The sequence below is a fragment of the Capsicum annuum genome, chromosome 5 (assembly GCF_002878395.1).
Source record: "Capsicum annuum cultivar UCD-10X-F1 chromosome 5, UCD10Xv1.1, whole genome shotgun sequence".
Classification (NCBI taxonomy): Eukaryota; Viridiplantae; Streptophyta; class Magnoliopsida; order Solanales; family Solanaceae; genus Capsicum; species Capsicum annuum.
This window is the reverse complement of record NC_061115.1, coordinates 75,155,977-75,182,330: the sequence shown is the minus strand read 5'-3', so window position 1 is coordinate 75,182,330 and position 26,354 is coordinate 75,155,977. Positions and strand designations below refer to the sequence as shown.

The following is a 26,354-nucleotide window of genomic DNA, read 5'->3' as shown; positions in this document are numbered from 1 at the left end:
ATGAATAGAGTTTTTCATCAGTATTTGGATCTCTTCATTATTGTATTTATTGATGACATTCTGGTTTATTCGAAGAGCGAGGTGGATCATGCTAATCACCTTTGTGTAGTGTTTAAGACCTTAAAAGAACACTAGTTGTATGCTAAGTTCTTCAAGTGTGAGTTTTGGTTAAATATTGTAACTTTGTTGGGTCATATTACTTCTAGTGAGGGGATCATAGTGGATTCATAGAAGGTTGTTGTGGTGAAGTGGTGGCTAGACCTACGACTCTATCCAACATTCAGAGCTTCTTGGGTTTAGCCGAGTATTATAGGCGGTTTGTGGAAAGCTTTTCATAGATAGTTGCTCCTTTGACTAAGTTAACATAGAAAAAGGTTAAGTTTTCTTTGGCAGATTCCTGTGAAGGGAGTTTCGAGAAGTTGAAGGATAAGTTAACTTCGGCTCCAATTGTGACTATGCCAGAACGCAAAAATGGGTTCATGGTCTATTGCGATGAATCTCGGGTAGGTCTTGGTTATGTATTGATGCAGCATGGGAAGCTGATTGCCTATGCTTCTAGGAACGCAAAAATGGGTTCATGGTCTATTGCGATGAATCTCGGGTAGGTCTTGGTTATGTATTGATGCAGCATGGGAAGCTGATTGCCTATGCTTCTAGGCAGTTGAAGGTACATAAGAGGAATTATCCTACTCGTGAGGTGCTGTTTATCCTGGTTTGAATAAGATGTATCATGATCTCAAGGAGATCTATTTGTTGAATGGCATGAAGAAGGATGTGGCTGATTTTGTGACTAAGTGCATGGTGTGTCAACAAGTTAAGGTTGAGCACATATCGACAGGAGGGTTATATATAGAAATTGATTTGCCTGATTAGAAGTGGGAAGTGATCAATTATGGTTGTAATTCCATTTTTATGCTCATATTACTCTTGTTTGTATCTATAGAACTTATGGGGACTCAATTGGATTATTTCATTCTTACTTGTGTCTTCTGGGCTTATAAAGGTTCAATTAAGTTGTATTTTCCGCTTTCAAGTTGCTTGTTTTATATATTTAAGTTGCTTGTTTTATATATTTATAGCATCCGCTCAGCATGATCCACTAATTCTATTTTGACCCCTTTATTTTTTTTACTTTAGCTTACATTCTCACACTTTATTTCTGTTTTTACTATTATTTAGCTAATTGGTCAGCCTATGTTACCTACCGAGTTCCGCCGTTTTGGTACTCATACTACACTTATGAATCTTTTTCCTAATGCAAATTCAAGTACAAGTCACCACCACCGGCGTTATCCTCAAACCGTGTTGTTGTTCAGAGCTAGGATTGGCTTTGAGAGTCGGTTTGCTACTCAAAGAAGGGGCAAGCTTTTAAAGTCCAGAGTTGATCCTCCTGCTCTTTTTGGATAGTCTTCTTGTACATTCTGAGATTTTTTTTATTTGGCACTGTCAAGTATTCTATTTTGATTTGGTGGCTCATGTACCAACCTTACCTACCTTACCGGATCGTGGGAAACTCATTTTGTATATACTTTGTCCTCCCCGTGTTGTATAGTATTTCTCTATCAATTTATCACTTATTTTAGTTGATTCATACGTCCATTACTTGTCTATTTCCTTTATTTCTTGTCTTCTGTCAGCTAGCCCATTACTTGTCGTTCCGGGCTATAGTTTGACTTATCTATTGATGGGTAAAAATAGGTATCATCATAACTCGAGAAATTGCGTCGTGACATTTGGGTTGACAGTGTTCGTACATTTACATATAATATATAAAAGAATAAAAGGATAAATCAACTAGAGATTAGAGCTCATTTATTGTCTGGGTTTAACCACGTAAACATGTATTCTTCTGACCAAAAGAGAATCATCTTTTTAATCCTTACTAGTGCGTAGATACAGGATATCCAGGCACATTCAGACATTCAATTCTCCAATATCTGGGCTCAAAGGTTCAAAAAGAGCTTCTACCTCGCTGTGGTCAACTTCCTCCAGGCAAGATGGTTTCCACTTTGGGTTCTGAAAACAAAATCATGAGAGTTGAATCAAAATAGAGTCAAATTAGGGTCAATTCCAATAAATGGGTTTGTCAGATTTTTCATGATCAAAATGGTGAAAACGCATGGACATAGAGCACCTTCAGCGTGCAATTTTCACGTTAAAAAAATAGACGGATGTTAATATATTTACACTGAAGGTGTTCTACTTTCACGAGTTTTCAGTGAATCTTTTACATTTTAAGGAGAGGCTCATTGACTGTCATGAGCCTTCTGTGAATTTTACATTTTTGAAAAAAGACTCATTTCCTTCAATGCACCTTCAACATAAATTTTATTATCTCGAAATCTAAAAAGACTGTCATCGTCTGAATTGATGGGACAAGAGAAGACCATTTTTTCACACACTAAAGATTCATCTTTACAATGCACCTTCAGTCAAATTACAAAAACACCTTTGAGAGTTTTCTCCAAAAAATAATTCTTTATCTTCACTTCATCTCAACTTTACAAAATCTCTATCTTTACCCGAGGTCCTCTGTCTTCATTTCAATAAAATATATTTACACTGAAGGTCTCTACTCTCACGAGTCTTCAGTAAATTTTTTACATTTTAAAGAAAGGCTCATTAATCGTCATGAGCCTTCTGTGAAATTTACTGTTCAAGAATTAGACTCTTGTAGAAGCTAACATGAGTCCTCTGTAGTAAATGTGAAAATAAGATAACTCTTACAGAAGCTAACATGAGCCCTCTATAACAACCCGCATTCTGAGCTAGAATGTAAACCATCATTCCTACGCGTAATAGTAGGAATGATGGTAAATTTACTGTTCAACAGTAAATTTCACAGAAGGTCCATGACGATTAATGAGCCTTTCTTTAAAATGTAAAAGATTTACTGAAGACTCGTGAGAGTTGAGCACTTTCAGTGTAAATATATTTTATTGAGATGAAGAAAAGGGACCTCGGATAAAGATAGAGCTTTTGTAAAGTTGAGATGAAGTTTTGGAGAAAATCCTCAAAGGTGTTTTTGTAGTTTGACTGAAGATGCATTGTAAAGATGAGTCTTTAGTGTATGAAAAAAAGGTCTTTTCTTGTCCCATCAATTCAGACGATGACAGTCTTTTCAAATTTCGAGATAATAAAATTTATGTTGAAGGTGCATTGAAGCAAATGAGTCTTTCTTCAAAAATGTAAAATTCATAGAAGACTCGTGAAATTAGATAGAGCACCTTCAGTGTAAATATATTTAACGTCCATCTATTTTTTTAACGTGAAAATTGCACACTAAAGGTGCTCTATGTCAATGTGTTTTCACCATTTTGGTCATAAAAAATCTGACAAACCCATTTATTGAAATTGACCCTAATATGACACTATTTTGATCCAACTCTCCAAAATCATAATGGTTTTAGCTTCCTGCAAGTTGTAAATCCTCACTAAGGACAAAACAGTACAGTATCACTATTGCAAAGAAAAAAATATATTCAATCTTCAAAGAAAACGAACTAGCTTAGTATAATATCCCTACCAAGGAAAATATACTACACTCGAGGAACAGAGTAAATGCATGAATGCCCCACTTCTCGGGTCGCCATTTAACTTGAGGGGATTTTCTAACTTTTTGCATGTTTACCAGCTTTTGGAAGAATTCAGACCGACACGATTAAAGTTGAAAATTCACATTTGATTTCAGTCATTTTTTACTCAAGTGCATGTAAAAATAAGCTTAAATTTCAGTCATGTGTCTACATTTGTTTTTTGGTTGTTGTTCGAATTTCAACGACTCAACACTCTTCTTTAAATTTAAATTTAAAACATAAGTTTCATATATCGTAAAGAACAAACTCCCATCATCAATTTGTCATATCAACAATAAAAAAAACTCACTCATTTAATACTCCTTTAATTTTTTCATTTATGTGAGTTTCAGTCATAAAATACATGTTAAAATTGGCTAAAAATTGTGACCATGTGTCTTAAATTTTTATTCTTCAAAATTCAACAATTCAACACACGACTCAACACCCAAATCCACTTCGAATAAGCTTAAAATTGAAACATAAGTTTCATATATAATAAAGAACAAAGTGCAATCATCAATTTGTCAAAACTACTAATCTAACAGATTCATTCAACACCCTTTTAAAGTTTTCATGTCTCTGCACGTAAGTCATAACTGAGATGCATGTAAAAGGGGTTACAACTTCAGTTATGTAGATCTAAATGTTTTTATAAGCTGACGCGTTTGTCATAAATTACCGAATAACATAAGCGGGTACCAGTTAAATGGGGCGACAAAAATAGGGCCCCTGAAAAATATTTTATTTATAAACTCAATGAATCTTTGAATACACTCAGCAATTTACCAACACACTAGTCAGACGGGCAACACATTGGCTAGTGCCGCCCGCTGATAGCAGATGTTAATTGATTATCCTCTACCAAGAATGTAGATGCTCTAATACCAATTTAAAGGAAAATGTTCCATTCATAAACTCAATTGAGTCTTTGAATGCTCTCTGCAATTCTCATTGCTTCTCACAACTTGAATATAGCTAGCAGCTCCCCTTTTATAATAGAGCAAAACCTAATTTAGCTGGAATATCAGAAAACCTTTTCCTATACTAATTTAATTACAAAGCCCAACTAGACGTAGATTAAATAAATACTAAATCCTAAATATATTTGGTTTCTACTCCAACTTAACGTATATTTATACAACAGCCCCCCTTAAAAGTTCCGCTTAAGAAACCACAAACCTAACATTTATGAAGTCATGAACTTGCGACATAAGAAACAAACCTGATCCTTGTCCACTAAGACTGCTCGGACACCTTCAGCAAAGTCGTTCCGTAGAGCGGACCTTATAGCAATGCGATATTCAGTTCTCATGACACCAGTGAGCTGAGTGTTAAAAGATAATCATTAGTGTAAAGGAGAAAATCAAAAAACTTTTAGAAGAAAAAGAAGTAGGAATACTACACAACAAGAGGGAAGGTCACCCTGGATAAGTCGTTCTCATTTTTGCCACATGCAAATGCAACTTTAGAGAAGAGCTTTTGGGTGAGACACAGAGAAAAAGGGGCCCCCTTACTAAGCCCTAGCAGAGCATCCTTGGCCCATTCTGCCACTGTCAATAAAATGAACTTGAACATGAAAATGAAAATAAAGCATGGGTCTAAGTTTTACGCAATGGAAGAAAATAATAGTATAAAAAAGGGAGCATGTGAATTCATCTAAGGAGTAAAGTCTTACTGCTAAACCTTGAATAAGTCTTAACCACCAAATCTTACCCAATGTATCAGCGCTTTGCTGATGATTTTCTAACTCCTCTAGTATCTCTCTAATGGACTTGTTAGCAGCGAAAGTAGAAATTATTCTGGGTAAAAGTAACTTCAAACGGGGTCCTGAAACAGGGTCGCTGCTGTACTTCGCCAATAGTTCTTTTATCTCCTCATCTGGATCCTCAGAGCTGTTCTAACAAAACAGAAGACCGATTTCAAAGTTGAAATAGATAACTGAATTGATTTGTATCAGTATCACAGTACACACTTGTCAGAAGGAATAATAAACAATATTCTCAACCATCTGAAGAACGCTGAACACCAGATTTGCCTCAGGAAGTGATGATTAGAATCCAGCAACAGAAGCACTAAAACAATACAAAAAAATGGACAAAAAGTTTATCCAATTTGGGGAATCTCTTCCCTCGAAGAAAAACCATTAAAGGATTTGAAGAGAAAAGACAACCTAAGGAATGTGGACACCAAAAGCTTTTACATGAACAGAGAAGTGCAAAATCATCTCTAATTTCAGCAGCACAAACAAGATAAAGGGACTCAAAAGGTCGTGTTGTGCATGTCTTGTGAACCTGAGTAATTCATCAAAAATTTGACATTCACTGCATGAACTTCACATTTATAAGATAAAACAATAAATCTGGGACATACAATTTAGTTGCAAGCAAAGCTTCCTTCAATGTACCTAAATTTGCAGAAGGTACATAATGAGTTGCCAGACCAACATACAGAGCATCAGCAGGTGTTAATATCCTACTTCCAGTCAATCCAAGATAAGCACCTGGAATAGCTAAACTGATTAAGCAAACAGATAGGAACGGAGTGGGAAGCTCTACAATAACACACACATACAAGTATCTCTTGCCAACAAATTATGGATGCATACTAGCAAAAAAGTGAGATAAAAGTTATCTCTTGGCATCTCTTTGGCTTATTAAAACTACTCCCTTTGTTACAATTTCTACAACAGTCTATCCATTTTTGCATATTCTATAATTATAATATGTCAGCCAGAACTTTTTCATTCATAATATTAATATATTGTTCTATAAACTTGATCATTTATTAATTTCAATTGATTTAAGATTATTCAATCTTAACTGGGATATATCCTCAATCAAACTAATATTTCCAGTATTACTTAATGATTTTTTCCACAAACTCTAATATGATAGACAAGTCAAATTATTTTGTTAAACTAAGTATCCGGTCAAACCCCATCTTATGAAATGAAATATATAGCAAAATTTATTAAGAGGAATAGATGCAAACACACAGCAGTACATTGTTGGACTTTTTTTCTCCATACAGGAACCAAACTCATGCTACAAATACTCTATTTTAAAAAAAAAAAAAAAAGCTTAATTTTGTAAAATGATGCATTTGATACACAATAAAATTGGGGGTATTCACAAACTTTATTTAAAGCCCGTTTGTATAAGCTAATTAGTCCAGCTATGTTGTATGGAGTAGAGTGTTGGTCAGCAATGAATTCTCACATTCAAAGGTCGCGGAAATGAGGATGTAGTGATGGATGTGTGGGTTGACTAGGAGAAATAGAATTAGAAATGGGATATTCGAGATAAAGTGGGAGTGATGTCGATGGAAGACAAGGTGCGGAAAGCGAGGTTGAGATAATTTGAAAATATGATGACTGATGAGGAAATGCACATATGTCCCAGCATGGAGGTGAGAGAACTTGGCTTGGCTATGGATGGATTCAGAAGAGGAAGAGTGTCACAATCCGAACCAGGGCCTGACCGAGACGGGTATCTCAAACTCACCATGGACCGGAGACCACCCCTTTTAGCCTAACCTCAAGAGCATAATAATAATAATCAAGATAAAGCAGAAGCCAAGTAAGATAGTAATAAAAGATGAATAGATAACTCTATGAAAACTAAGAGTCAATCAATGACCAACAAACCCGCATCTGTCCATGAAAGCCTCTAAAACCAAAATTACATCTAAGTCGGGACATGCCCTCGACTATGACCAAAAAGAATCCAAAAGTACTGAGTCAGTAAAGAAGGAATAACGAAATGATAAGGCCTTCCGAAGGATGGAGGCTCACCACTTCACAGCACCTCAATGATAAGGTCTTCCGAAGAATTAATACCGGTTTCTCATGACTACTGTTCCATTAATTCTTAAAGATCCTAGTATTATCATAAGAGTTAAACCTATGCTTTATAACAAAGAAGACAAAGCTGGATTTAAAATTCAAATACAAGAACTTCTCGATCTAAAATTAATAAGGAGAAGCAGGAGTCCACACAGCAGTCCCGCATTTATGGTAAGAAATCATGCGGAACAAAAAAGAGGAAAAGCTCGAATAGTTATAAACTATAAAGAGCTTAGTAAAAATTGTGTTTTTGATGGATATTTATTCCTAATAAAAACAATCTTATCAACTTAACCAAAGGAAAAAACCATTTCCCAAAGTTCGACTGCAAAAGTGGTTTTTGGCAAATTAAACTCTCAGAAGAATCAATACCTCTAACAGCATTAGTATTCCTAATGGACATTATGAATGGTTAGTAATGCCATTTGGACTAAAAAATACACCTCAGATTTTTCAAAGAAAAATGGATAAGATATTTTCTGAAGAGAATTTTCTAATTGTCTACATAGACGATATTTTGATATGTTCAACAAACTACCAGAATATGGGTCTTATGGGAGGTTTAAGAAAACATGAAACAATTACCAAAATCACATTTTTATTAGGTACACTTTCTCTTTGTGGTATTCTACCTCTTGCTTGTTTTTGGTCCAAAGATGAAATTCTTAAAGATGGTTGTATTGGCCAATTTTCGCAATAATAGCTTGGGCCACGGCGGGATTAACCGCATTTTATATGTTTTGGATCTATTTACTTACTTTTGAAGGGCATTTAAACGTTCATTTTCAAAATTATGGTGGGAAACATAAAACCCCTTTCTATTCAATATCTCTATGGGGTAAAAAAATTTGTGTTGAAAATGGAATTGTTCTAAGCCAAAAAAAGGCTGAGATAAACAAAAATGAAATAGAATTTCTTGGTATGACTATTTCAAAAAGTGGAATAGTGTTACAAACTCATATTTCAAAGAAAATAACAGAGTTTTCTGACAACAAAACAAGAGATACAAAAGTTTCTTGGTTGCTTAAACTATGTAGGAGAATTTATTCCAGACCTTGCGAAGAAAAGAAATCCTTTGCAAAAACTTATTCGAAAATCAAACCGACTCGGATAGACTAAGAAGCATACCCTTTGTGTTCAAAAACTTAAAGAAGAATGTGCTAAGCTTCCAAAGCTTAGACTACCAAAACCTAAAGACAATTTAATCCTACAAACTGATGCCTCCGACTATCATTGGGCAGCATTATTACAAACAGATTTAAACGAAATCTGCAGATATACCAGTGGAACATTTAATGATGCAAAAGTTAATTATTCCACGAATGAAAAGGAATTATTAGAAGTGATAAGAGGAATACGAAATTTTTCTGCATTTTTATTGCCAAAACCATTTGTTATTAGAATAGATAATACACAATTATCCGGTTTGATATTTAACAGACTCCCTTCCGAACCTCAATACAAAAGACTACACAGATGGCAGCTTACAATATTTCGATATGTTGTCTATGAACTATGATTTATAACTCATGTAAGATTGTATAAGAGTCCGGAAAGCTTTGATACTCCCTTCATCCCAAAATAAGTGTTAACGTGAAAATTCAAGACAAAGATTTAGTTGGGTTTTTTTCAACAAATCCATTTATAAAGGTCCAAATGAAAATGATCATTAAATAATGAATGAAGACAAAAATAATAATGTGTGCGGCAAAGTAATAGACACATGTAGCAATTATATTGTATTAAATTTATTGTGACTACCAATCTTATCTTATACTCTCTTATAGTATAAAGTGCAGTGTTGTCAAAATGGAGCATAAAAAAGCTCTGAGGTCCAGGGTTTTAAGAGCTAATAAAGTGTGGGATTTAACGAAAAATGGCACTATGGAGAAAAAACACAAATATGTATGTTTCGTCCAAGACTAATAATAATATAATAATAAGTATGAATAAAAAATATATGTACAAATTAATTCGAAAAAAAAAATACGATAAAGTGAAATATCAACTATTTAGTGTTACCTCTTCAAAAGACGCTCACTAGCAAGAAAAAGTACGACTTAAGAGCCTTGATGATGACATTGACGCGCACATTAAGTGAGGCAAAGCACTCAACGTGTTTTGCATACATTAAGCAAGGCAAAGCACTCAACGTGTTTTGCATACATTAAGCAAGGCAAAGCATTCAACATGTTTTGCGCCTTGCTTTAGGCTTATCACGCTTAATGTTCCTTTGACAACACTGAACAGGTGGGAATGCATGAAGTGGTATTAGGTGTTATGAGGTGTTCTTTTATCAAACAAACAATTGAAAGGCTCCTCGGTTACAGCTCGACAAACTAATCATATTCCTAAATTCATAAAAGAAGGAAATCACCTCAGACAACTCAAAAAGCTCTGAATTGTTGACCATAGTTCCTACCTCCAAATTTGGAAGTCCAAGTAGAGCATTCAATAACATACAGACACTGATGGAAGCATGCTTCACGTGCTGGCTTTAGCACCTAGATATTATTCATTACCTTTTGTAATCTTCCATCCCTAGATAAGGGTGCTCAGTTACCAAGTTAACTGCTTAAACTTAACCTTGTTAACCAAACTTAAGCTATTAGAGAGGAAAGAGATCTCTCTGCCCCAGTTGTATGAATTTCCATCTTTTATTTCTCTTCCAAGTAACTTTTCATGCACCAAGATAGTCATTGGAATTAAGCAAGAAACGCTCAACTGAATAGAAGAAATATACCAACTGTGCCTTCTCCAGGACCATGTGCCGCTATATAGGAAAAACCGACATCTGGAAACAACCCAACTCCATTTTCTGGCATCGCTAGAACAGTCCTCTAGAGCACAATAAGAAGCTAAAATAAGATGTTACTCACAAAAAGGAGTAATTCTCCATAGTCCTCTAGAGCACACAATAAGAAGCTAAAATAAGATGTTACTTGCAAAAACGAGTAATTCTCCATAGATGTAGGGAACTACCTCTGTGATAAGCTTGTAACGACCATGACCAGATAAACCAATTCCAAAGCCCATTGTAATGCCATCCATGAAGCTGATGTAAGGCTTTTTGTACTCGAAGACTTTACATATTATAGGATACTCAGCCTTGAATACCTGTTACATATAACAGAGAAAGGATATTGATTTCAACTTACTACACAAAGGCCTCCTCTAACTCAGCTGCAGTACTCAATTGAATGTAAGCATAAAATAAAACATTCAAGCATTACATAGGAGGATCTAAAATTTCTGTATAATGTGTGAAGAATAATATCAGAGTATGTACTGCTGATGCTTTAGTGTTAAGAAGCTCCTAGAATAACGTGTATGCCTGAGGAAGAGAGCCTACACATTTTTTACATGCAAATAACTTAAGGCATGTACATAGAGCTTGTTTGGATGGGCTTATAGCTTATGACTTTACGCCAAAAACCATCAATGAGGATTTCTAACTTTTGGCTTTTGGCTTATTTTTGTCATTTTGGCTCAAAAGCACTTTTAAATTTTTATCCAAACACTACAGAGGTGCTTATAAACTATTTTGACTAAAAAGCACCTAAAATAAGCCAATCCAAAGAGACTCATAAACTGTAACAGGTGCGCACACATGCCTGCGAGAAGGGTTATTGATTGACTAAGATGGTAAAAACATTAAACAAGCACCTCATTGGTTAACATGCATTGTTTGAAAGATTGTAATAACATTGTAATTGATACTGTGTATAAATTAGGATAAGCCAAAATAAATTAGATTTAAGCATTGTTTCCAATCCTAACACTTGTATATTCAAAACTTAAGACCCAGTATCAGCTTGGATGAATAATCAAGCTGAGTTTTCTCCTCCTTGTTCTCTTCTTTCACATGCTTCTTTGTTGAGCAGGTAAACGTATTTTCATTCATAAACATGGCCACAATTGGCCTTATACAAGGGGTATACAAAAAGTAAAGAATCTACAAACTTCACCCAGTCTCCTATTCAAGTTGGAATTCTATGGGTGCACCAAAAGAAAATAAGGGACCAGAGGCTACTCATGAGAAAAGCTCGATTCTCTTCCACACCAACCGCATCAACACGAGTGTTCCAAGCCTTACATCTCCTCCTCCTCCCGCTCTTCCAACTAATCATCAATTCTTTCACAGTTCTTGGCATTGACCATGAAGTATCGAACCACCTAAACATATCCCACCATCAACTCGTGGTAAAATCACAATGAAGAAGAAGATGTCCACGTCCTCACCGATTTTCTTGCACATATAACACCAACTGATGCAACCAACCTTTTGCTTTCTAAGGTTTTTCGTCATCAAGATCACCCCATGAGTGGCTAGCCAACCAGAGAAACGCACCTTCCTCGGTGCCTTAGGAACCTAAATAGTGTTACAAGGAAAAACATCTACCTCTCTAACCAGAAGTTTTCCATCATAGGACTTGACTGAGAACATACCATTATTTCCTACCTCCCACCACAAAGCATCAGAATTATCTACTATTATGACTTGTTTGTGGAGTAAGTCCAATAATCTATGGAACTCTTCACCTCCCAGCCATGGAAGTTCCTCCTAAATCTCAGATCCTAAAAGGTCTCTCCACTTTGTGTCCCCCTAATTTGTTTTGTTGTATTGTCAAAGTCTCTTTGGCAAAAAAATTTGTGAAGGCTCGGGAAGTCATCTTTCAATAAATTGTCTCCACACCACCTATTTCCCCAAAATTTTACTCTTTTCCCATCTTCTAGCTTGAATGAAATGTTTACTTTGAAATCATCCCAAACGTTCAAGATATCCCTCCACAAACCACACCTAAAAGGCATATTCACGTCTCTAGTTCTGCATTCCCCTTACATAACCCCATATTTATCAACCATCACCTCTCTCTAGAAAGCATTCACCTCTACCCTAAACCTCCAAAGCCACTTACCCAATAAAGTTTTGTTAAACAACTTTTGAATCTTTGACGCCCAGTCGTCCCGTCCCATTTTTTTTTTTTGGAGAAATGACAATCTCCCATTTCACCTTCTTGTCCCATCTACCGCATCCCAAAGAAAACCCCTTTGAATCTTTTCCAACTTTCCAGAGATCGAAGCTGGAGCATGAAACAAAGACGGAATAAGCAGGAATGCTCGAAAGAGTATTCTTAATGAGCACCTCTTTTCCATCTTTTGACAAATATCTATTCCACATTGTAACATTCTTGTTCGAAGCACCTAACGGCAACCCAAGATATGTAGTAGAAAGGACCCTAACCCTGCAATTCAAAACTTGCGCCAAAGAGTCAATGTCGCCAACCTCTCCCGCTAGAATGATCTCACACTTCCTCAAGTTAATTTAAGGACTAACACAACTTGAAACCAAGTGAGGACTTGGCCTAAATAATCCAGTTGGGTCCTATCTGCATCGCAAAATACCAAATTATCATTTGCAAACAACAAATGAGAAATCGAAAGTGTTCCAGCACCCCCAACTGCAGCATTGAAACCCTTTATGAATCCTCCCATGACAGCTTTATCCATCATCCTTCTCAACACTTCCATTACTAAGACGAACAACATGGGAGATAGAGGATACCCTTATCTCAAACCCCTCGAGCTCCTAAAAAAACCGCAAATGGAATATCTCACTGAGGAGATGCAAAATTTAATTCATTTTCTCCACTTCTCTTCAAATCCCATTTGTAGCATAATGGCATCTAGGAAACTCCAATTCATATGTTCATAGGCCTTTCAAGATCTAGCTTGCATAGTACACCTGGCACACCTTGCTTTCTCCTGAATCCACCACTTCGTTCACCACCAAAGTTTGTCTACCCTCCACAAAAGCATTCTGCGAGGTAGATACTGTCTCATCCAGCACTTAAGTCTAATGGAAAGCACCTTAGAGATGATCATATAGATGCTTCCCACTAGACTAATAGGTCTATAGTCTTTCATGCTCGAGGCTCCCTCCCGCTTACGGATGATAACGATGAACGAAGCTTTCAAACTTTTTTCGAAATCCCCCCTTTACTGAAACTCAACAATAATATTCATCACCTCAGTTTTGATTGTGCTCTAGCAATGCTGGATAAAAGCGAAAGAGAAACAATCAGGCCCCGGAGATTTATCACGCGCACAACATTCTACTGCTTTCCTCACATCCTCCTCCTGAATCTCCCTCTCTAGCCACGCACTCTTCTTTCACATGGTAATAGAGTCCTAGTGTTAAAATTCGCGTAGTGCAATTACCAACGACATTACGGAATTAGAAAGATGGTCTCTACGCATGTTTTCGAGGACCATGAAGCTCTCCAACTAAGATCTCACTCTCTATTGGTGTTGTGTGAAAAGAAACACCACCGCCAGTCTCACAATCTCAGCGAGCAAAACCCAGTAACGCGCACCTAAAATAGATATCAGACACACCTGCATGTGCCGGCATGTTCTCAGATTCCGTCGGCGTGTTACACTTTTGTTGACCAGATTCAACGAGTTTCTTCTTTAAAGTTGTTCGCCTCTTCATTCATCTCAACCCATAGCCGTAGCTATATTCCAAAAGGACCAAACTACTTTTCAGAAGGATTTTTCAGTTTTCTGGTCTTTCCCTATTAATTTCTAGTACTGGGGATTTTCATAGAACTCTGGTAACTACCTTTTATGGGAGACTAAATTTTCCAACCAGATCTGACTGTTTTTCCAGAGATTCAGAGTTTTTCCAGTTGGATACTACATTTTTCTGGTGAGATATTGTTGGCATCGCCTTGCTGTCATACTGACTGATGTCTGTGCTCTTCAATACTCATTTTTCATATTTTTCAGCAGGTTTTTGGCAGCAAAAACTTATTATAAAGATGGGTTTGGGTGATGCGAGATGTCAGATAATTTCCTCATCTGATTATAATGAATCTTAGTACACACAGGCACGCAAGCCAGCACCTTGGTAAATCGCAACTACTGTTTAAAGAGGTAATTCTGTAGGTTATGTTTCTCATTCTCGAATTGTGTAACTTGGATCAATGGCTAAGGAGCCTCAAATCATATTTCTAGTATTGATTTTTTTTTGTTCTTTTATTTCCTATCCTCAATCTCTTCCAAATGTTACATTAGACAATGGTTCGGAAACAATGGCAACTGGAATAGGCCATGTTATCCTATTACATTCTGAGTTTAAACATAGTACTTTATTGGTAGCCCTTTCAATCTCATACCTATTAATTGCTTGTCTTAATCAATTAATTGTTCAGAAAAATTTCTCAATAAATGAGTTGTCATGCAGGACTGAAGTACAGGAGGAATCATTGGAACTGGACGTGAGTCAAATGAACTTATCTACCTTTATCCTTTTAAGTCATCCACACCCATAGTCCTATATAGTTGGACTATCCAAATCTGTCTAAGCTTTAGAAAATGGTAAATGGATTATCTCACATGTCTACTTTAAACTGTGAGTAATGTCAACTCTATACACATACCCGTTCTTCCTCTCCTAGTCGTCATGATATCCAGAAATGTTCTCCTTTCCATTTAGTCCACTCAGATATCTGGGATCTTAGTGAATCAGTTCTGCTTTTGGATTTCGTTACTTCATTAGCATTTTTAGATAGTTACATAGTTAGCTTCATTGATGCTTTTTCAAGGTGTACCTGGATTTTCTTGATGACAGATCATTTTGAGTTTCAAACACCTCAGACTCCTATTTTTCATCATCCGATTTTGGTAATAATTTTTTTCTGGAATACTTGACTTGCATCTGAAATTTCATAGAAACTATCTTGATTGTCATGAAGGATTTTTCCCTCCTCCTTTATTAACTTATCAAAGATCTAAAAATCTGTTCACACTATAGAACAGATGTAAAGGTGATACTTGATTGGAGGAATCACTTAGCATTCGAGGATCGAAGCACTGTTTCAGGATGATCTTCCTCAAGAAGACAGTTAAGAAAGAAGATTGAGAGAGAATTAAAGAGAAAAAAAGAGTTTCTGTATATTTCATATCATGTATAGAATGTTGAGATTACAAGCTTATACTGACAATGCATTAGATGAATCAATACTACTAATCGACTAAGCCTAAACTACACAGTTAGTCATAACTGTCTGTTATTACTGTAGTTCAACAGTGAACCTAACCAACTTAACTGCTTTCCAGAACTAACTCTAACTAATTCGTTAATTGTGTATCAGTACTCCCCACTAATGAAGATCCTTCTCCTCAAGGATCAAATAAAGGGAACCTTGTCTTTAGAACACTAGCAAACTCCCATGTAACAGCATCAGCAGGAAGTCCAGACAATTTGATCAACACCTGGGCAACAGCTTCATTTCCTTTCTTCACCACTCTTTTCTGAAAGACTAACTTAGTCTCAGGGCAATGAGGATTTGCCAAATCAACAGCTTCATTTCCTTTCTTCACCATTCTTCTCTGTAAGACTTAGTCTAGGGCAATGAGGATTTGCCAAATCAACAGTAGGAGGATAAGAGATCTGAGAAAGCACTTCATAACACCTTTTCAAGAAAGAAACATGGTCAGTGGGATGTATCTTGACCGAAGCAGGTAATAAGAGAGTGTAAGCCACAGGACCAACTCTTTTAACGGTTTGAAAGGTCCATAGTACTTAGCATCTAACTTGTGGGATGTATGATTAGTAATAGTAACCTGCTTGTAGGGATGAATCTTGAAGTAAACCCAATCTCCTACATCAAAGTTTCTGTCAGTCCTATGAGCATCAGCATGTTACTTCACTCTCAGTTGAGCTCTGCTGAAGTGATGCTTGAACAACTGAAGTTTAAGCTCTAAATTAAGGAGAATATTATCAACTTCAGCAGAAGCTGATTTTCCAGGAAGATAGGGTAAGTGCAGTGGAGGTGGCCTTCCATACAATGCCTCATATGGTGTTGTGTGAATCACTGAATGATGAAAGGTAGTGTGCCAATATTCAGCCACAGGAAGGCAAGAAAACCAATTAGAAGCATCCTCATTACAGTAGCATCTTAAATAGGTCTCCAAACATTTGTTTAAGACTTCAGTTTGATCATCATACTGAGGGTGGTATGCTGAAGAAGTATGCAACTTTACACCTTGTAGTGTAAATAACTCTTGCTAGAAGGAACTGAGGAAACCAACATCCCTATCACTACTAATAGCACCAGATAAACCATGTAACCTAACGACATTATCCAAGAAAACTTTAGCAACAGATTGAGTTGTATAAGGATGTTTGAGTGGAAGGAAATGCCCATACTTGAGTCTGTCAACTACTACCAGAATCACCTCATAACCATGTGACTTAGGCAAGCCATCAATAAAATCCATGTTGATTTGAGACCACACCACCTCAGGTATAGGTAAAGCCTGCAACAGGCCAGGATATGCAGCCAAGTCAGACTTATTCCTTTGACAAACATCACAGTTCTGAATGAACTTCTTCGCTTCCTCCCTTGTGTTCTTTCAATAGAAGAGTGTTGAGTAATCTTCCTAAAGTAGCTTCAACACCAGAGTAACCCCCATGAGGACTAGTATGCCACAATGTCATGATCTCATCTCTCAACTCTTGGGCCTTGCCAATAACTAGCTTGCCCTTCCTTTTCAATTTACCTTGACTCCAAGTGAACTGTTTGTGAGCGGTAGGATCAATTTGCAAATCATCAATAAGCTGATGAAGTTCTTGATCAACAGTCCAACTATCTACAATAGCCTGGAAAGGGACAATATTTGTAGGTGAAATAACCAAAGCCAATAACTCTGCTCCAGTGACACTTGACAAAGCATCAGTCAACTTGTTTTCAACTCCTCTTTTGTACTCTATACAGTGATCAAAAGGCATCAGCTTAGTCAACCATAACAATGGGAAGTTAATATGTAACTTTTTTACTCTATAAGGAACTACAGAGACTTCTGATCAGTCCTTATTATAAACTTCTGGCATAACAAGTATTGAGACCACTTAGTGATAGCTTGAACAATAGCCAAGAGCACTCTTATCATAAATTGACAAAGCAACATGTCTAGGGGATAAAGCTTTGCTTATAAAAGCAATGGGATGTCCTCCTTGCATGAGGACAACCCCTATTCAAAACCCACTAGCATCAGTCTCTACAACAAATGTCTTGCTGATATAAGGTAAAGCAAGGACAGGAACTTGTCTTAAAGAAACCTTCAAATGTTCAAAAGCTTCTTCAGCTGCAGTGGACCAATTAAGATTGTTCTTTTTTGTCAAATCAGTTAAGGGCTTGCAGATCACACCAAAACCTTATATGAACCTTCTGTAATAACCAGCTAGCCTCAGAATCCTCTTAGTTGCTTAAGAGTAGTTGGAATGGGCCAATTCTTCACAGCTTCAACTTTTTGAGGGTTAGTTGCTACGCCTTCTTAATGGAGGGACATCTATAAGGTCTCTTGTTCATAGGTTCAGCTTCAGCTTGTAACACAGTTCTATGATCAAACACACCCCTTAAAGGTGGTAAGCTAGCAGGTTCCTCAAAACAGCTTATGAAACTCTGATAACAAGTCCATTAAAGCTTTATTACTTCCTGGTTAAACTTCCTTAATCTCCAATGAATGCACCTTCATTTCTTCACTCCCCATAGGCATAACTTGAATCATACAGAGTTGAGATTATTACTTAAGTACTTAGCCAATTTACCAGCACCTAAAGTTTGCACCTGGTTCCCAGCTCCTCTTAGTAAGTGTTTCTTCCTTTACACCAGAATTCCATAGTCAAATTCCTGAAGTTCATGTTGACATCTCCCAAATTCAGCAACCATTGAACTCCCAGTACCCACACGATCCCAAAGGCAGCAGTAGGAAATCAGCTGAAAACTCAGCCCCTTGTAACAACCAAGTAATAGAGGTCATCTTATCCACTCTCATGATCCCATTTGCTGCAGCAACCATTTGAGGACTTACTGCACATCCCAATTGCTGCACAAACTCAGGTCTATTAAGTTATGAGAACTTCCAGTGCTTACCAAAATATGCAATCCCTTCTTGGAAGGATATCCAGTCACCTCGAGCATCCTAAATACCAAAGATCCATCAAGGCATGTATAGAAATCTCCATATGTTCAGCAGGATGAGATAACTCCAACTTGTTCTCCTCTTCTTCTTGTAGTTCAACCTCAGATTCTTTACTATATCATCTGGTCCATCCACCTCTTCCAATTCCAACAAATACAACTGCTTGGAAGTCTTGCATTTATGTCCCATTGTATATTTTTCATTACAGAAATAACACAACCCCTTTTCCCCTCTTTTCATTAATTTCTTCTAAGCTTAATGTTCTTCTGTTCAAATTCTTTTACTATATCATCTAATTTGTGTAGCATCATGCATCTCTTCGGTGACTACTTTCCATACCTAATATGCATAGCACCGTGCATCTACTTTCTATATCTAATTTGCGTAGCACCATGAATCTTTCCAATGGTTGCTTGGGTTTTGGGTAGGGAGATGAGGTAAGAAAAAAATTTAAAATATTTTCTTTTGATAGGGTGGTAAGGGGTAGGGTAGGGTAGGGGATTAGGGGTTGGAGTAGGGATGGGTGATTTTGAGAGTTTTATGAATATTTCATCTTAAGAGTAAGGCTGAAAGAGAGTTTTGAAAAATGTTTTCCATACTTTTTGAAGGGAAGTCATTTTCCATAGATTTGAGGAAAATAAGTTGATTTGAAAAATATTTTCCAAAACCTTTAAGCCAACCAAACATAAGAAAATGTTTTCCTTCATACCAAACACACCCTATATTCGGGATGCAATAGGTATCATTGCCTCAATGTTGTTTTTCAGTTATGGGTCTAACTGAACTGTTATTCTTCTCATGGAAGCATATCACCGTAATTGTCGGTTAAATTCAAGTCATTTCAGGGTTTCTTCAAACTAGATAATAATGTGATTTCTTACTTCAAGAGGACAACTGATTTTTGTGAGAATGGTCACTAAGAACTAATAAAATCCATTTACATTTAACTTGCAAATATACCAGCACCACTTGTCTCCATTGTGAATGTAAATACAATGATGAGAAGAATCATTTAAATTATTTGTGGAGGCCATTGTTATTTTAGCATCAGGAAGCAACTTATCATGGCACATAGTACTTTCCCTACGATAACATTCAGGGAAAATTAGTTGTTATTTATGAACCTATGATGTCTCATAACTTCCATTACTAACTTTACATGTGATCCAATTTTATGTCTCTTTCATATAAATTTTCCTATTCCTAAAATTAGGAAAGTTTAAAATATAAGTCTTGGGCCCCACGCTATTAGTCAATTACTTCTTTCACCACAGCTAGAACGTCCCTGCCTGTATTTTTGTGTAGAGAACTGATAATAGCAACTGAGACAATGGTTCTTTGGATAGTTATCAGGACCCAAACTAGCAAAAGGTGCTGGTAATCCATTTGCAACGTGTAGAGAACTGATAATAGCAACTGAGACAATGGTTCATTGGATAGTTATTAGGACCCAAACTAGCAAACGGTGCTGGTAATCCATTTGCAACAATCATAGTGCGTGTTCTACAGGTAATGCAGTTTGTTGTGAGTACAGGACTTGTTTAACTGAGTAAACACAATCATGATCAGTTATTCAAAAGTTTGAAGGACTCTACAAAACCTCAATCATATCTGACTGCTGTTTTTTGGTTGCAATCTGCTTGATATCACCACCTGCAGGTAAAATCACTAGGACTTCTGTTATCCATCATCATATTAGCATCAACTAATCTAAATATGTCAGCAAATGAAACTACAGATAGCAAACTCCAAAATATACTGTGGATGTGATACGAGCCAACGGGGCCTTAAAGAGTTAGATTATATCTTCCGAGGTCAATGCAAAGAGGTCCACGCCATGATCAAGCCTAGAGCTCAAGGATGCATTCGGTGGACCCCTTTTAGACTCCTAAGCCCACAATGCCGCGTGTGGATTATTGCTTGGAGGGCTTGAAGTATGCTGTGAAGAGCCCATGTGGGCTATTTTGGAAATAGCCACATTTGGGCTATTTCTTGGAGGTGAGAGGGGTCCCGGTGGCGTACATCAGAGCTATTAAGGACATGTACGATGGAGGGAAGACCCGGATGAGGACGGCCGGGGGAGACTCAGAGCATTTACTGGTCAAGACAAGGTTGCATTAGGGATCGACTCTTAGTCCGTTCCTTTTTGCGTTGGTGATGGACGTGTTGACGCGGAGTATTCAGGGCGAGGTGCCTTGGTGTATGTTATTTGCAGATGATGTAGTGTTGATTGATGAGACGCGGGGGTGTAAACGACAAATTGGAGGTTTGGAGGCAAACCCTTGAGTCTAAGGGATTCAGGTTGAGTAGGTCCAAGACGGAGTATTTGGAATGCAAGTTTAGTGACTTGAGGCAGGAGGACGAAGTGGTGGTGAAGTTGGACTCTCAGGATGTTTGTAAGAGGGATAGTTTTAAGTATCTTGGGTCTATAATTCAGTGAAATAGTGAGATTGATGAGGATGTCTCTAAACGTATTGGAGCAGGTTGTATGAAGTGGAGGCTCGCCTCGGGAGTGTTGTCTGATAAGAAGGTGCCCTTAAGCTTAAAGGCAAATTCTATAGAGTGGCAGCCCGTCCGGCCATGTTGTATGGAGCGGAGTGTTAGCCAGTCAAGCACTCCCACATCCAAAAATTGAAGGTGGCAGAAATAAGAATATTGCGTTGGATGTGTAGGCTTACTAGAGGGGACAGAATTAGGAATGAGATCAGGGGCGAATCTACGTTCGGGTGAGGGGGTTCACCCGAATCCCCTCAACCGAAAAATTACGTTATGTGGATAAGGTCAAAGTTGAAGTACAAGGATATAAAGCATTTAATGAACCCCCTTAATAAAGCAGAAAGGCGCAGCTCAGCTCAGTGGCACAGGGGGTTCATTTTAAGACCCACATCGTGGGTTCAAACCACACTTGCAACTCTTTTGGTAATTCTTTAAAATCTTTTCCACTTCTCAATCTTTTTCCTATTTAATGCCCAATTGGGCTTTGCCTGTTTCACGTTGGCAACTGGGCCTGAATAACAAAAAAATTACTGTGTGTATTTATTATATATTTTTTAAAAAATTATTTACTTATTATTTTCCAAGTATTTAGGTATTTCAACTTTTTCTTTTTCGATACTCTCAATACTAGTTTAAAGTCATAGCTAAAATTATATAATTTTCAAATTAATTCTCAATCCCCTTCCCACCCCCAAATAAATAAATAAATAAACAAATAAAAAATACGATGCATATTTCTTTTTATACGTTATGCGTCATGTTTGTTCAAAATAGCTTCATATATTTGACTAGTTTTACATAATATACAAAATTTTTGCTTTGTCAACGTTTACAGATTATTTTATCAAGTTATATAGCTCGTTCTTTTAAAATATATTTTATTATTCAACATATTAATATTGATGTTGTTTAGTCTTTTTTATTGAGTACTAAATATATATTATAATATAAATAATTCAATGCTTACACTTTTCAAGAACCTTTTTTGTGTGTGTGAGGGTATTAATTTGAAAGAAAAAAATTAAAATAAAATAAAACTATAAAGTGAAAGAAATAAAAGACACACTATTTTTTATGAAGGCTCGCAAAGTAAAACTTGAAAGTAATATTAAAGGGACATGATATGGCAAGTTAAAATTTAGCGGGTGTTCACTTTGTTTTTATAACATACTTTTTATATATGCTTACTTCTTTATATGTCGAACCTCCTGAACAAAAATCCTGGATCCGCCACTGAATGAGATTATCCGGGAGAAGGTGGGAGTGGCTTCGGTGGAGGACAAGATGCGGGAAGGAAGGCTGAGATGTTTTGGGCATGTGATGAGGAAGGGCGCGGATGCCCCAGTTTGTAGGTTTGAGAGGCTAGCTTTGGATGGCTTCAGGAGGAGCAGAGGTAGGCCAAAGAAATATTGGAGGGAGGTGATTAGACATGACATAGAGCAGCTTCAGCTTACTGAGGACATGACCCTAAATAGGAAGGTGTGGAGGTCGTGGATAAGGGTAGAAGGCTAATGTGAGTGCGTGGGTTGTAGCAAGCAGTCAGGAGAGATCTTGTGTAGCCGGGTTAGTAATTCTAGGACTGTGTACATAGGTGTCTTTGGTATGTGAGTGTATGTTACTACTAGGTAGGTGTCCTATTTCTTATTTCTTAGTTCCTATTTTCTCTTTTCATGTTGCCCTTATTTCTCATATTTCGTATTTCTCGGATTTCTATTTTATTATTTCTTATTCTTTATTTATGTTATGTCATCCATCCCCTTGTTTACTATTCTTTATCTCTACTACTTTCTCTGAGTGTTTGTTGTCTTTGTTTTTGTTTAGTATTTCTTTTGATTGGTACAATGGCACCGGAAGATGATAACCAAAGTGCTTCGAGAGAGACAAGCATGCAATCTTTGATGACAGCCATAATGAGCATGAAACACGATATGAATAGCCGAATGGGATCTCTTGAAAGAAAAATGGAAAACTCTCTTTCAAAGAAGTTGGATAACTTGAAAAAGCATCCAAGCTTTCCTAAATCCATCCTTCCCAATCCACCAAATTGTCAAGCTCCCTTGAGTCGACATTCTCCAAATGAACTTCAAGGTAACAAATCTAACTCTTGCACTCTAGTGAATAAGGCTAGTAGTCAATTAAGTGTGAATGATAGCTTATCTTTAGGTGGCCTAATGTCTCTTTACTTCATGATAATGATGTACAACTTGAGAGTATGGATGCACTAGTTGATCCTAAAGATGACAAAATTGACTCTTCTAGCAAGATCAAGTTGTGTCCGCTTAGTGTTGAAGCCATTGTGAAAAGTGATAGTACATTGTGTCGTGAAAGTCACGAGGACCAACTTGGGTGTGAACCGAGCCCAACACTAGGAAATGTTTGTGAGGTGTTTAAAGGACCTTAAGTGAATGGTGATGTTGAAAAGGTTGTTCGATTGAATGGGAGTGACCCTCTACTTATTTTTGTTGTTGATCATCCTAGTATAGAGGAAACATATGATTGTATTAGTGGTAATCTTGGAGGAAGGAAGTGTTTCCTAAACCCGTGTACATGGACACTCTATCCATTTGATCCCAGTGATCAATGGAAATATGGTGGTTCTTCTCCTCACCACTCGGTGCTTGGGCAAGAAGACAAGACAACCACGGGTGAGGTGGTTGGAACTCATCCCTATGACGGAAAGTCAGTCTTGGAGATTTCTAATCTACTTGAGAAGCCAAATTGTGTAAGGGAAGGGCCTCTAACAAAGTTGAGTACTATAGATGGGTTATGAGCTTATTGAGACTTGGAATCCATGTGAGCCTTCATGAGCGGTTGATTGATTACCATGGTTCCTCTAACATACCCCTTTGTCTAAATCTCTTGACTTTTTTGGGGGGTTATACACCCTTGATTAATCATTTTGATGCTTGGTTATATCAAAAATGTGTGCAACCTTGGCATGATGTTTTGAATGACTGTGCTAACCCTAATCCTCATGCCACGAGGAAAGTGTGTTTGCTTGTGTCTCCTGCTGTTTTGCAAGGTTTGGATTCGAGGTCGAATCCTTTTCAAGAAGGCGATGATACGAGCCAACGGGGCCTTAAAGAGTTAGATTACATCTTCCGAGGCCAATGCAAAGAAGTCCACGCCATGATCAAGCCTAGAGCTCAAGGATGCATTCGATGGACCCCTTTTAGACTCCTAAGCCCACAATGCCGCATGTGGATTATTGCATGGAGGGCTTGAAGTATGCTTTGAAGAGCCCATCTGGGCTATTTTGGAAATAGCCACATTTGGGCTATTTGTTGTAATAGGCTATCTTACGCAAAGGCAACACTATAAATATGTGCCTTAACCATTTCATTTGCAACTTTGATGATATTTTGAGAGAATACTCTTTAAGAGTGAATTTCAAGTGTGGAATCACTTGTGGCAAACGTGGAATCGTTTGTGTTGGTTACTTGTTTAGAAACGTGGGTTGCTTGGGGATTCCGATTGCCTTAAGGTTCACGTAAGAAGTTGGTGTTTGTTTATACGAGTCTTAGGGGTCTTAGCGTTTGATACACGTTTTGGTTCTAATTTCTTGTATTCTCTTATGTCAACTTATCTATCTTTACTTTCTTGTATTTTTTGTGTTTTGAATTCCTTAGGTTAGTTTTCATCATATATCTTCAATTCCGTATCAGGATGACACCAGCTTTGAGACACCACCAAAAATACAAGACAACATGATACGAAAACAGACACTTTCAACAGTAAGCCAAATGTCGTGACGTGAAAAAAAAAACACTTTTGCACGAAGGTTCTCTTTTTTCCTGAAATTCGGCGACAACTGTATTCAATTCTGCATTGGCAGTGAATGGTCACCTTCATCTCATAATAGCACAGGGAATACCATTTAACATATCTAATAGTTAGGCTCTAACAAAATGAATCTACCTATATATAATAGGAGAAGCAAAACGCTATTGCGATGACAAGTGTCACCACTACAAAATTCCAAGTAGAAAAAAAGAAAATAAAACAGCCAATATGATAGCTTTTTAACTTCCTTGGGAAAATCAAAATCCCATGTCTGCCTAACTTCCCCAACCACAAAATACAACTGAATTAGATCAGGGGCGGCTCCATGCTTTAAGAAATTAGGCACTCGTCTTAGGCCCCCAAATTTGAGGGGCCTCATTTTCTTAGCAATAATAGAATTATTATAGGGTTTATTTAAGAAAATATTTTATACTAACAGTTTCAATTTATTTGTTTTTTAAAAGAAAACATGTTTAAGCCTATAAGATTAAAGAACATTTTTGGTGTATTTTATATATCAAAAAAAGAAATAATTTTGCATCTCAAAATATTTTCTAAGGGATATATTAGCAACTTTGCATTATAAAAAGTTAGAAAAATAGACTTTACATTAAGAAAATATTTATTTTCTTAAAAAAAATTAAGGCCTCCGATTCATTTTTGACTTTATGCCACCAACGAGCTTGAGCCGCCCCTGAATTAGATAAATTCGTGTTTTTTAAGAAAGATAAAAATGAAATATTTTCAAGTAGCAAAATAAATATTAAAAATATCTACCTATATATAATAGGAGAAGCAAAACGCTATTACGATGACAAGTGTCACCACTACAAAATTCCAAGTAGAAAAAAGAAAAGAAAAAGAAAAAGAAAACAGCCAATATGATAGCTTTTTAACTTCCTTAGGAAAATGAAAATCCCATGTCTGCCTAACTTCCCCAACCACAAAATACGACTGAATTAGATAAATTCGGGTTTTTTTACGAAAGATAAAAATGAAATATTTTCAAGTAGCAGAACAAAAATTAAAAATATAATATAAAATAGAAATTATTTATAATCTTAGCAAACTATAAAACAAAATAATGATAAGTTTTCTCTTATATGATGAATTCATATTAGTATTAAATACATTATATATATAAGAAAGAGGAAATTAAAATGTCAGAGCAGAAAAGATTTTAAATTTAAAATGAGAATGGTTAATTAGTTTCAAAATTCAAAGTTTTGTAAAGAAGGGTAGTAAAGTGTCCACTTTCAAAATTAACTACTAATAACTAAAAAAGGCACTCCGGTGCACTAAAGTTCCACTATACATAGGGTCTAAGAAGGAGAGCACATAAAACTACTAATAACTGCTAAATAAAAAACAAATTTAAAGGAGGGCACATCTCACAATTAATTTCACAAGCAGTAAAAAAGGACAGCCCGGTGCACTAAGCTCCCGCTATACATAGGTCCTAGGAAAGGCCCGAACACAAAGATCTATTGTACGCAGTCTCACCTTACATTTCTGCAAGGAGTTGTTTCCAAGGCTTGAGCCTGTGACCTCGTGGCCACATGGCAGCAACTTTACCAGTTACTCCAAGGCCCCTTCAAAGAGAAAAATGGGCCCAGCAAGGGTCAAACCCGCACACAGTTGGTCCAAGAGAGCTTTAGGGG

At 36.8% G+C, this 26,354-nt stretch overlaps 1 protein-coding gene across 2 annotated transcripts in view; it reads right to left on the bottom strand.

Annotated features, from left to right (window-relative positions):
* LOC107870837 (3-hydroxyisobutyryl-CoA hydrolase-like protein 3, mitochondrial) overlaps positions 1–26,354 on the bottom strand; it is a 40,542-nt gene that overhangs the window by 6,178 nt on the left and 8,010 nt on the right. The window contains exons 3-10 of one of the 2 annotated variants that reach the window (XM_016717504.2): positions 20,015–20,067; positions 10,405–10,539; positions 10,166–10,262; positions 5,949–6,078; positions 5,292–5,470; positions 5,001–5,128; positions 4,801–4,902; positions 1,708–2,016 (exon numbers count right to left, since the gene is read on the bottom strand). In XM_016717504.2, the coding sequence (XP_016572990.1) occupies positions 1,915–2,016; positions 4,801–4,902; positions 5,001–5,128; positions 5,292–5,470; positions 5,949–6,078; positions 10,166–10,262; positions 10,405–10,539; positions 20,015–20,067 (926 nt within the window). In that variant the 3' untranslated portion in view covers positions 1,708–1,914. Of the gene's footprint in view, positions 1–1,707; positions 2,017–4,800; positions 4,903–5,000; positions 5,129–5,291; positions 5,471–5,948; positions 6,079–10,165; positions 10,263–10,404; positions 10,540–20,014; positions 20,068–26,354 lie in introns of those variants that run through there. The other variant, XM_016717505.2, reaches the window with a different exon arrangement.